General features: G+C 34.8%; 1 protein-coding gene across 1 annotated transcript in view; it reads right to left on the minus strand.

The window, feature by feature from the left end:
• LOC106465639 (constitutive coactivator of PPAR-gamma-like protein 1 homolog) overlaps nucleotides 1–13,506 on the minus strand; it is a 44,172-nt gene that overhangs the window by 18,748 nt on the left and 11,918 nt on the right. The window contains exons 3-5 of the mRNA XM_013925874.2: nucleotides 10,305–10,503; nucleotides 8,626–8,667; nucleotides 4,036–4,131 (exon numbers count right to left, since the gene is read on the minus strand). Coding sequence (XP_013781328.1) covers nucleotides 4,036–4,131; nucleotides 8,626–8,667; nucleotides 10,305–10,503 — 337 coding nt within the window. The remainder of the gene's footprint in view (nucleotides 1–4,035; nucleotides 4,132–8,625; nucleotides 8,668–10,304; nucleotides 10,504–13,506) is intronic.

Raw genomic sequence — 13,506 nt, forward strand, 5'->3', positions numbered from 1 at the left:
GTTCTCTCCAACCAAAAAAATTAAAAAACTGCTACCAAAAGCCATAACATGGATGGCCTTGTCTCAAAGTTTTACATGGATGTCTTTATCATTGTAGTTCTATGACTAACAAATTCTACTCTTTATCATATTTGGCCATGTGTTTAATGTTTTGATGCTTTATTCCTCTTATTAGAGAATCATTAAAACAGAAAAATCAGAGACTAATACAACTGCTTGTATGAAATTAATCTGTTTTATTAGATCCTTCACAAGTCTGATAAGAAACATGAAGAAAACAATCAGATGTTTTAGTAATTTTGGCAGAATTTTTTCCAAAGATTAACAAACAAAAAAAAGACAAAATAACTCAATCAATTGATGTTTCTTTTAAAACCTACATAACTTGTTCAATGATTATTTAATTTCCATTAGAAATCAAAATTCTTATTCACTGCCATAGTATTTGGTAGTATAGGTACTTCATACTTCAAATATAAGGTAATACAAGAATAAGATATTTTGTTATCAACATCACATTTACCTTGATTTTCAACTTTTTGCTGAGTTCACAACCAAGTAACTTTGCTTTTAAAAGGATTAAACTAGACAGACATTTAACAAATATTCAAACACCTTTTACAGGCATCAATATGTACTTTTAAGAAAAAAATAGTCTAAGGAAATTGATTGTAATACAAAAATTTGTGTTTTTATTGGTTTATTGGCCAGAAAAATAAAATTTTTTTTTAAAGCTTCTTTGAGAAACAACCAGTTTTCCAACATGAACCGTTCATTAAATCAAAATGTTATTGGAACTAAAATAGATTTATGATGTTTTTCAAAGAATACTTTAGCAATTTATTAGACTTTTGTTTACCATTACTGTGAAGAAACTTTTCTCCGAAATTAACATTTTCCAATACTGAAAATGTATTCCTGATATGTACTTACCTCTTTTCATCCAAAGATATCTCGACCTTGATTTGCCCTCTAAGCATTGCTAAACATTTTTTTGCCAACAGCGCATCAGTCTATTTTTGCGGCATTTCAGAACGTGTGCATATCATGTGACTACCCTCCACCAATCATACTGTACCACCTATAATAGCACAAACCTCACTTTCTAGAATAGGCAGTTACAAACTAAAACACCGGAATATCAGTGGGGAGGAAGAGTGGGAAGTGGGTGACAGGAGGTAAAGTACCTTCTAGAAATACATTTTCAGTGTAGGAAAATGTTAACTTCTGAAGCAGTACTACCTCCACTCACCCGAAGCTAGAATCTCCCATTGAAGGCACAACAGTATGGAAATAAATGGATAACCACCACCTGAAAAGAACAAGTGTGTCAGAAGAAGAAAGTAAGGCACACCTATCAGGTATAACATTACTTCTAGAACAGGTATGCTCCTTGCCCAGTAATGAAACAGTAATATATATATATAAGGGCAGAATGTAGGAGGCAGGCAACATATACTCAAGAAAAAAGATGTACAGCACTTTGTTTTGGAGCAGTGCAGTATAACTATGACATGAATCAGCATGGAATGTACATACAAAATGTCTAGTGTGCAATTGACAAGGAATTATGTGCCAAAGGAAGAGTCCTGGGGAGCACCAGAGCAAAAAAAAAAAAAAGTGTAACAAATAAGTAGTGAGATGAAATGTTGTCTGATAATTCAGAATCAGCTCATTGCCATATGTAGTAGGTTAGTATGTGATGTCAAAGAAGGTGCCAGGAAAGTAAAGTGCAATTTGTCCAGGCAAAAAACTTCCTGGATATATATAATATTATGGCCAAGTGAGGTCCACATGGGTTAAAAATATCCAGAGGAAGTGCCTTGGATCCAGAATAGTATGTTATTGCCTGTTCAATAATTATAATGGCAACAGCTCTCTCCTCGCTGAGTGAGTACTTATGAGTTTGATATCTTTGTACTACCCCACTTGGGAGGAAACCTCCATGGTCAACCACTACAGTGACTGGGAACTGGAGTGATAAGGACTCCCATGCTCTACTAGAAGAAAAAATGGGAGGAGAATATGCATTGAGGAGTCCAGAAGAATGACAGTCTGGAGACTGTGCAATGTCCGATTCTCAATTTTGAAAAGCAGAAAGACCCAGATTGTAAAAATCCCAGGTCAGAAATCCACATCTGCTTTACTAATGAAATCATTGAGTGATGGTCCATCATATAGAATACATTGATAATAAAAGTTTGATATTATATATACATACCATGCAAAAAGTGTCCAGTTGTCTTACAAAATACCCCATTTCTACAGTGAGCATTTAGAAATATACAGATTTAGTGCAAAGATCTAATATTCAGCATACCTGACCAGGCAACACCTGCTATTAGGTGGGATCCTGAAATATTATACATATTGACAGCAAAAGATACAAAATAATAACAGGTCAACTTATCCCAGTTAAAGGTGAACTGACGTGTGGAGAGTTACCATCATGCAAGGTCAGCCCTGATCACAGGAGGGAGGGCAATATGATGATCCAAGGGATCGTGGGAGAAGTTCCACTGGTCAATAAGCATACATTGAAGGGAACACATGCACCTAACCCAAAGGAATAAGAGCTTCCAAGGAAGCCCAGGTCCCCAAAAGAGATAAAACCTTTCGTGCAGTGAGAGAAGGCGAATGTACTGTCCACTCCAACTCCCTGAGCTGAAGTAGAGAAGACTGGGCCCGAATTAGATGGGAATTGAAGAGAACACCTAAATGAATAACATACTGTGTAGCGGTTAGAAGGAACTTCTCCAGCTTGATAAGCAACCCCACCCAAGGCAGCTTCTTGAAGAAGCAATTGAGTGTGAGAGACTGATTGGGCCTGGGAAGAGGCAAGCAGAAGTCAGTCGTCTATGTAATGATAAGTCTGAAGATCCAGTGAGTGAAGATGATGAGCAAATGTGTGAACCACTTGACAGAACACATAAGAAGCCACACCAAATGGTAGTGCACAGAAGTGAAAGACAGTCCACGTGGATGAACTAAAGAAAACAACGTGACCCTGGAACTATGGGAATATGAAAATAGGTGTCTGTCACATTGAACTTGGCCATCCAGAGTTCTGGTGAAAAAACCTGCCAAAGGGAGAGGTAGGACTCCATGGTGAATTGGAGTGTCTCCAATCTCCCGTCTTTTTGAGGACAACAAATAGACAGGAATAAAAACCCGGATGAGTGGACACAACCTGTTCGATAGCCCGAACTGACTCCAAGACACGAATGGATGAGGCACGATACTGAGGAGGAGGGAAGGAAACTGGGGAAGAGGATAAGAGGGAGGAGGACTTGTACTGAAGGCAAAGACCTTCTGACAGAACCCGTGGAACTAATGAATCAGTCATGAAGATAAACTAAATGATTGAGAACTATCGCAACCTGGCCCCACATTGTACAATGGCTGTAATGTTCCCTACAATGAATAAACCTCCAGAAGCCAAAGTAGAAATAAGTCCTGTGTTTGTAATTCAGTTACTTTCAAGATCACTTTCATAGTTTAGGTTTTAACAGATTTCATACATTCACTGGGAAGCTAAGTTTAGGCTTTAATAGATTTTCTGCATTCATTCTGCAAAAAGTAAAATTTATATATTATTATTAAAATTAAAAAAAAACAGTTTGTACAGTTGGAATTAAACAGAGTTATACTAACGAAAATATGAAGATAATTGAAACCAATCTATCTGTTGTTTATTTCATACTAAGACATTAGATATTAAACTATGTTCTCATTCTAAATGAAACAACTATATAATCAATTTTAACCCACCCTGTATAAAGAAATAAAAATCAATACTAGTAGTTTTACACGAACAGTTATAAAACAAATAATTTTTGACTCATGTCAGGAAGTCCAGCTGTTATTTGTAAGGGTAAACACAAGTGATCACACTTCTTAATTTCAAAACATATGAATAGCAATAAGAAAACATGTCAAAACTTTGAGATTATTTTAACGGTTAATCGTTTTGTGAATTTCAACCATAAATAACAAGAAACTTCATCTTACGTGAATACAATCTTAAAAACTAACCTGATGGATCATAATTTGGAAACTTTTGTGATGTCTCATCCCTAAACTCAGGAATTCCTCCTTTAGCAGGATAACAACCTGGTTCTGCCTTACCACCTACAAATAAAGAATTCCACAATACAGAAAGCAAAAATAAGTTTCAGCTAAATACTAAGTTAGCGACGCATCTCCCGATGCATATGTTTCAGAAGAGCTGTAGATAAGTTAACCTGCTATAACATCGTAAACCATTCTCATTATTCAACGAAGTACCTCCCAAATGCTTAAAACTGATTGAAATGTGTAAAAATATGGCTTCAGAAATACACAGAGGCTTATGCTTCCAATACTATTGGTTATATATACTGTATTGACCAATAAGCTGTACTTGTATTGTTATAATAAGCATTTTTCTAACAATATTTGATTATGCACAGCATTTATGACCACACAACATAGGGTCAAGTACAAGTAGAAATTTAAAAAAGTTGTTAAACGCTTCAAACAGACTGTAGCCATATACGAGATTTGTGTCATGCGTGCAAGAAAAACAATATTTTTTGTTTGTTAAAAAAAGGTATACACTCATTAAATTTTCCAAGTTAGCTGACAGTTCGTACTTCATTTACGTGCCACAAAGCAAAACTATGGATAAAAATTATCATTTTCCTAAACTGAAAATGCATTTCCAAACATACTTACCTCTGCTGACACTACTAGCTATTTCTCGATCTTCATCTTTGCCATCTAACGTTGCTCCAGTCTTTATACACCCCACTCGACTGCCCTCGGCAATATCTAAGTTGCAAAACTTTATGCTGGCCTTGACATGCCCTCTATGCAGGTACTGTATGTAAAGCACTGTATGCAGACAATAAAATCACTTATTCGAGACTTACCACATTCCGGTCACTAATACCGACTCTTAGTGGGGAGGAAGGGAGGAGAGTGTCAACGGAGTATGTTTGGAAATACATTTTCAGTTTAGGAAAATGATAACTTCCAGAACATACCTCCGCTGACACTAATAGCTAGAATCCAACATTGGGAAGGCAGAGGGGCCGGTGAGGACAGAGGTCATACAGAAAGTAGAGAACAAGTATGTACCACAAGAAATGGTATCAAAGTGCACTACATCCAAAAGATATGCTTTTCACCCAGAACTACAGAAAATTGAAAAGGGTGGAATACAAGTATGATGGTCCAGCCCCAACCAAACAGTCAAGGTTCCACAACTCGGGTTGGATTTAAGGGGTCATGGTACCCATATCCCATGGTGGTGGGCAGGGCAATTGGACCACAAATATATACATCTTTGTGATAGGTACCAGTAACTACAGAATGATGCGTTTCAAACCACCAGACTTATGAAAGAAAGAAAGCAACACCAAAATGGACAATCCTTCTGATCAACCTGAAGAAGACCAAAAGGCAACATCTCAGGTCTGGATTGACAGGATCATATGCCATACTCCACCAAAGTCCAGAACTCATCCCGTCTGGATTTACAAACAGTTGTCTTTACTCCCCCACCAAGTGAGCAAAGAGAATTCCGCTTACTCATGGAATTAAAGAGAGGATGTGGAACACGGTCCCATCAAGGACCAAAGATGGGACCGCATTGTGTTTGGTTATATGAGAAGAAAGTGGACCCCCTGCATGAACAACATAAGAGGGTTCAAACACCCCCTAACGGATAGCTAGGTGTCAAATCTGGACTGGTTTTATGAGTAGGCTCCCATGTAGGTTGGTCTTGCTCCTACCAACATTTGGGAAAAAACTTCCAGGAACCCAGGTAGGAGGTTCCGCAACTTTGTCCTCTTCTCCAAGTGTGGAGAAAACTCAACACTCCAAAAGTAAATCCTCTGTCTACCACCCCAGTGACTGGAAACTGTGTGGTAAGGAACAGGTCTCCGGAGACAGTGCAACAGGTGAACTTGACTGATTCAGTTCTAAGATCAGCAGGGACTGGCAAAATCTCCTTTAGCTTTACTCATGATAGTCGATGAGTAGTGGTCCATTAGAAATATTGTAATATGATATCACCATCCAGAATTGTATCCAGATGGTCTTATGAAACACCTCATCTCGACAGAGCCCATTGCAACCAGGAACTGATATAAAGGTTGTTAGTGCGGGATTTAAATACAAGCATACCTGTCTGGGCAACACTCACCACTGAGTGGGATCCAAAAAAAAATCAATAGGATCCCTAGAAGAGAAAGGAACAATAACTGTAAGTCAGATAACACGTCACTGACCACCCCGTTAAAATCCAGTAGAGGTAGTCAACACAGCCACAGCGGGAAGACGAGGTCCCTTCGAAGAGGAAACTGCCAGATCGTGAAGGTAATGAGGTATGAACATGTTGGGAGAAGTCCACCTATCAGCCCGCAAAGTATCTCCTGAGAAGGACAGAAACAATTAAGAGAACCATTGGAATGGGGAGTGGAAGGAGGGGGCCTTGAAACACGAGGGTATGAACATGCAGAAGTACAGGTGCAAGTAGAATAGGGTCGAGCAGCCAAAGATGATAAAGAAGACTGCAAATGTGCTATATCAACTCTGGCTTCTAAAGATTCTGGAATTCCAACAAATAAATAAGGCTGAAGAAAAGGCGCTTCCTGTAAATCTCGAAGGGCAGAAGAAGATAAGTGAATACCCTCTAAAATGCATCACGACTCAACAAGTTCCAGCAACAGACCAACCACGATACTTATGCAAGCCCCGAAGAGAACAAAAGTGTCATAACAGTGACCAGTAAATGGCCCAGTTCATCGTCAAATTGTTGAGGCGATCAGTGATATGCTTCAGACAAAAGTTGAAGGGAAGTATCTTAAAACAGTAGGAAGAGTCAAACGAATCCGCTAAAATTGTGACCTGTTAAAAGAGATAACAGGTTTGTACCTGGCATTCCAGAGATCCAACAATGGATCCAACTTTTGTGTGTCCAAATATATATCATCCTGACAATGTTATGCCAGGGTATGTTGTTCAGATAAATTAGGAAGGGGAACATAGTGACACCCTCACATAATTGTGTTGCAAACCTCCCTGCATGCACAGAAATATCAGGAGGAGGAGGAAAACTAAGTATCCCCTTAAGAACGATCGGACAAAGCAGGGTAGACTCAAAAGCAATTGGTTACATCTCCTAAACTTCACAAACACGTGTAACTAACTGCAGAAAAAAAGGGGCAGAAGGTGGTTGATCAGATGAGTCCTCTAGAGAGGAAGCTCTAGTGAAAGAAGGAACAGGAAACAGGGAGTCTAAATTCTCCCCAGAATATCCCGTTTCAAAATGAAAATTCAAATCAGCACCTCCCGAAGAGATACCCCCTAAGCCGCATGAAGGACTCTATCTCACCCCAAATCAGGTCACGGACGGCTTTCACGGAGAGTGTCCCCACCCCGACTGCTGACCACTACTAGGTAACAAAGGGGGAATAGACAAAGGCTGAGTATCCTCCGTGCTTGAAAATTCATATCCAATTTTTTTCCGTAATATATTTGTAAGAAAAAATAAATTCAACGAAATATATCTCTAGATAACAAAACAAATAATTCCTGATTATTAGAAAGCTAAAATTAAAAAAAAGTTAGTCTGAATGCTTGCGCTTTGTTAAGAAAAAGTGATTTTATTGTCTGCATACAGTGCTTATACACAGTACCTGCATAGAGGGCGTGTGAGGGCCAGCGTAACATTTTGCAAATTAGATATTGTCGAGGGAAGTTAAGTGGGGTATAAAAAGACTGGAGCAAGCGAACACAACATTACATGGCAAAGATGAAGATCAAGAAATGTCTATTAGTGTCAGCAGAGATATGCATGTTTTGGAATACAAAAAAGCACATCCTTTAGTTACAGGACGTTAAGAATAAATTATCTTTAGACTGATTTTAGTCTAACAATGTTTGAATCTAGTTAATCTAACATTATTTGACTGCCACTAAAACAACAATGCCCAAACAGAGTTGATTTAAGGATGTTCAAATAAAGATAACTAAGAATTTTTGAGTAATTTTATCTAATAATATTTAAATGGAAGTAATAAACAACAATTAAACAGAAATAATGTTTAATTAATGTTTAATGAATACAGAATATTTTAACAAGGTTAATCTAATATTTGTACAGAGTTAATATAATAATGTGTGAATAAAGTTAATACAAGTATACATTATGTTAAGAAATACCTACTGCAGGATCATTAGTTTTCAGGAGTTTAAGTAGGATCTTGGAAGGAGTCAGACACACAAACACTTGTACCCACTGTTTTACACACAAATACTTATCTAGCACATGCTGTTTATTAAACTGATTATTAACTTCTCCATTATAAGTTTTGCCAATGCATGATAAGTTAGTCAGAAAACAGACACTCTCTGTCTCTGTATTAGTATTCTTTATCTATGCTATATACATATGAAGATTTTAGGATTGTCTCCTCTATAGTAATACATGTAAAGTTACATGACCTCCACCAATGGAAGTGGTTTATACAAACTACATAAAGCACTTGTGCTTACAACTCTTCTTTAAAAGTAAGGCTGATCATTTTCTCAAATAATAAAAATGCACTTTACAAATAGTTAGGTCAAGCTACTCACTTGTGGGAGGAGTGGGTTCCTTTCCTCTGATAGTCCTGTGGTCTGTAAGTGTATTTAAGTCAAGGTATATAAAGTAATAAATCAATTTGAATACCTTGAATTACATATATTTCATTAACAATCTTTATAACATAAAATGCTTTTTAATACAATGAATAAACATGAGTTTGGTGGAAATATTACTAATTGTTATTGGCCAGACTATGTGAATATTCTTTTGAGGATGCGCAGAAGCTATCACAAAAGAAGAAAGAAAAGGCTAAAAGAAGCTGAATTATCTGATGAACAAAAATCTAGACTTCAAACTGTAAGTGGTATGGTTAAATAAAACAATTAATGATTCTTACTGAGAATAAATAGCTAGATATATTGTTACAAAACCCTTAAGTTAAATAAAACAATTAATGATTCTTACTTGAGGGAATAAATAGCTAAAGTATATTGTTACAAAACCCTTAAGTTAAATAAAACAATTAATGATTCTTACTGAGGGAATAAATAGCTAGAGTATATTGTTACAAAACCCTTAGGTTAAATAAAACAATTAATGATTCTTACTTAGAGAATACATAGCTAGAGTATATTGTTACAAAACCCTTAAGTTAAATAAAACAATTAATGATTCTTACTTAGAGAATATATAGCTAGAGTATATTGTTACAAAACACTTAAGTTAAATAAAACAATTAATGATTCTTACTGAGGGAATAAATAGCTAAAGTATATTGTTCCAAAACCCTTTGGTGCTTATATTCAATTCTTACATAAAAAAGCTAGGGAAGAAAACTTGAAAGGAATTGTTGACTTACACTCATACATGGATAATTATGTGGAATATGATATTATTTGGAATTTGTGTTAAAAAACTGAGTCTTTAATCTTGAGCTCAAAATATTTTAATTTTTTACATGATTGTGCTTTACAAAAATGTTATTTTTTTTGTGAAATAGTATATATCGATAAAATATATAAATATTTTTGTTAAAAGTATTTTTTAGAATATGTATATATGCGTGAGTGTGCATAAAATTAGTTGAACTTCAAAACCTATGTAGATGACATTAGGTATCAGGATCTGCACTTCTCACTTTAAACTTCTGCCGTAGTTTGCTAAACAGCACATGCACCAATATTCTGTTGAGTTCTTCTACATTTTGGAAGGACGAACAAATTGGCAGATATCAATGTTATACCAAAACCCAATATCCTTCTATGCCTTGCAAGCTACATTACAATAAATATTACACAAGGTTTTGACTTCAACTTAAAAACGAAACGGAACGACATAAAACTGGTGAACTAATCTTTTTTTAGTTAAATGAAGTTTATATTAGGTAGTAACTCTTGTTGTTCTCAATCAAATAACTTTATGATTTTTTGAAATAGTCCAATGGTAGTACAATACGAGGAAAATTAATTTCAAGTTATTGAAAAATGCATAAAGTATTTAGTATCCAATCCAATCGTGATAAGTATTCAGATTTGATAACCCAGGAATGGTCAGAAATTTGTTCAATTTCTCTTAGCCCCTTCCTTGGCTGATATGGTAACTGAAAGTCTGGAGACTTGATTTTTGTTTTCAGGTTTGATCAATTCTCCAATATTTAGTAACAGTAGAACACCAATTATAAACAATACTGTTCAGAAACAAAAACTGTAAGTTAAATTTCAATACTTACCTTGCAAAGTTGGTTGATATTGTAGAAAGCCATCCTTAGTTCCATTTAGATAATACTGAGTGCTGTGTTTAAATTTTTGGATTTCTTCCTGTCCAGCTTGCCCAAAAATCTGGGTACCTATGGTATCCAAGTTTTCAACATTGTTAAGTGAGCGTACATATTCAGCCAAGGCCTGGATGAGAACTTCTGATGGGATTGGCTAAAGAATAATAATAAAAAAAATCAGATAAATCATTTTTTTTAAGTATAAGGTTCTTATTATATCATTTTTATTCAGTAAACTGATACTTAAGTTTTACACAATATACACATTTATATTATTTCCAATAATAATTATGTATAGGTTTACTTAGGTTCTAATATTTTTTGACTCACTAGATATGATTTTTTGGAATAAAGAACAGAACTAAACTTACAATAAATTTTGTTAAAATGTTAAAAAGAAATTAAAATAATATAAAAGTTTGGTGATTGAAGGATGATGTAGAGGAGTACGAAGCCTAAAAGAAGTCAAGTATTTTGATTAAACAAACATTTTTGAGAAGACAGTAATAAGTGATTTAGGCTTCTATTAAATTAAGTTCAAGTCAAGAGTATAGTTAAGTATTGTTGTTGAATAGCACTAAGCACAGGCATAATTACTGTTATTTTGAAGCAAATAACCCACTTTAACAAGGTACTATTATGAATAATGTACCAGTACTTAAGGAAGTGCCAACACGATTTTATTAGGGACTCCTTAAATTTAGATTAAATAATGAAAAAAGAATAATTTTTCACTATGAGACACAAAGACAGACTTGATATTATAGACTAAAAGTGAAGATGAAAATATGCTAGGTTATTTTATATAAATATTAGAAGTATTTTAATTTACTCTGAAACTGAAAAACTTCAGTTCTGGTTAGCATTCTAGATGTTACTGGCTTTACTCAGTATTGTTTTTCTATGATATTATTTTAGATTTTATACATTTTTTGTACAGCTTGGGAAAATAAAAAGGGGTAAGCTGAAAGCTTATGATATTGCTAGACTTAGTAAATTATGATATATCTGGATTGAAGTTCCTAATTTTTGGCATTTTTTATAGACCTCTTGTTTATACAAATTAGTTAAAATGTCAAAATAGAAACTTATTATTATGGAATACACTAAATATAGGTATACTGACTGAAGTACTCTGTCTTTTTCACATGATGGTGAAGAAGTTATTAATACTGTTTAAAACTGTTTTTTGTTCAACAAGAAGATGCTATTTTAGACCTTGTTCTTGGTAGGAAGTTTAATCAATCTAATCGAAAAGGAAAATGTGTCTTTTCAATAAGAGGTTCAGAACCAAATGAATGAAAGGAAGATTGAAAAAATTGTCAAGTTTACAATAACACGTGCTCTTACAACGAGAATAAAAAATGCTGCCGTTTATCCAAATAAAAAGAGGAAGAAGAAGAAGTAGAAGAAGAAGAATGAAAGAATGAAGAGGAAGAGAAAGATTCAATAATAATAATGGATCTTTAGAAGATTTTAAATGGAGAAATTGAACCTGGTAGAAGTTTCGATTTGACATAGCAAGAAGTTCCACTGATAACAAAGAATATTTCTAACCTGATCTTTTCAAGATGAGATTTTTCTTTAAATTCATGTGTGCTTATGTTGTAAGAGAATGTATTTTAAAGATACTTACCTACATGTTAAACTTACCAATCCTAACTAGACTTACACTATTACTTTGAAGAAGCTTTTGAATACGATTCCAATTTCTGACATTTAGAAGACTGTAAATCTGATTCTTATTTTTAATACCATCTGTATCTGCAAATTCGATAAACTTTTGTTGGACAGAAAAAAATGACCCAATAAGGCAATATCTTTTTTCTTGGTTTCTGTTTCTGAATATCATTGGCTTATTTTTAGCTTCAGTGAGCCACTGGCTGTCCCAAATCAATGTATCAAAATTACTGATGACTGCTTCAACGAATGTCAAACAGATTACAATTCTAGTTCAAAATGGGATCTTGTAAATGTAGAAGGCCTAGATGTTCAAAATTCTTAGCATGCTCTCGTCGTGGATGTGATGGATTATCAATTTCTGATAAACTGAGTAGAAGTCATGGGAGAAAGCGGCCAAAAAGTGTATTGACAATTACTAATAAACAGTCGAAGAAAATGAACATGACAAACTTATAATGACAATAATAAAGTTTTAATTATAATAATGACAATATGGGTTTTAATGATAACAGTATGGATTTTAATGGTAATAATGTTTTAGCTTTAATTGAAGTTGGTGCTGATGGAAGTGATGTTGACAAAAAAAGCGAATACGTCATCAAAGAATATAAAAATGTACATGATATCAGAGATGCTTTCAGAATAGGTTCCTCTTTAACGTGAAATTTTCCAAATTCGAAAACCACATGAAAGTGAATCCTTTAGTTATATCGATAAAACAAGTTGTATAGTTACCTTCAGCCTTTCAGTAATAAAGAAAATATTCACTATCTTACTCAATGATACAGACCAATTACTGCTTGATATAGGGAAACAAAGAAATCATATCCAGAAAGATGTTAAAGAAAGATATAACTGAAGTAAAATCAAAACTTCTGCTGCCTTCTATCCAACGAAGGGTGTTATTAACTCCACTGTGTGCTTCGCTACAAAGTGATGAAGTTTTCCATTTGAATAAAATCAATACCAAAACCTAATAGACTATCTGATGTTTTAACTTCATACAAGATGCTGCTGATTTACAAAAGGATTTAGATCATTTAGTGAGTTGGGCAAATGGGTTATATTTATAATAAATGCAAGATAATGCATGTGGGTTATCATAATTTGGATGGGAATAACCTTAATTGTGTTATGAAGGAAAGGGATCTTGGTGTAATAGTCGATCAATCTCTAAAGCCATCCAAGCAATGTGCTGTTGCTAGTGGTAGGATAAATAGGATTTTAGGTTGTATCTATAGAAATACTGAATACAAGTCTAAAGAAGTTATACTTTCATCGTTCAGGTCACTGGTTAGGCCACATTTGGAATATCGTGTTCAGTCTTGGGTTCCTTACCTTAGGAAAAACACTGAATTGTTAGAAAAGGCTCAGAGGAGTGTTACCAGAATGGTGCCTGAGATGGAGGGGGTTGCTATACAACAAGAGGCTGAAATCTCTCAAATTGTTTTCTCTTGAAAAAAAAATAATTGGG

This window comes from Limulus polyphemus, unplaced genomic scaffold, assembly GCF_000517525.1.
Source record: "Limulus polyphemus unplaced genomic scaffold, Limulus_polyphemus-2.1.2 Scaffold2007, whole genome shotgun sequence".
Lineage (NCBI taxonomy): Eukaryota > Metazoa > Arthropoda > Merostomata > Xiphosura > Limulidae > Limulus > Limulus polyphemus.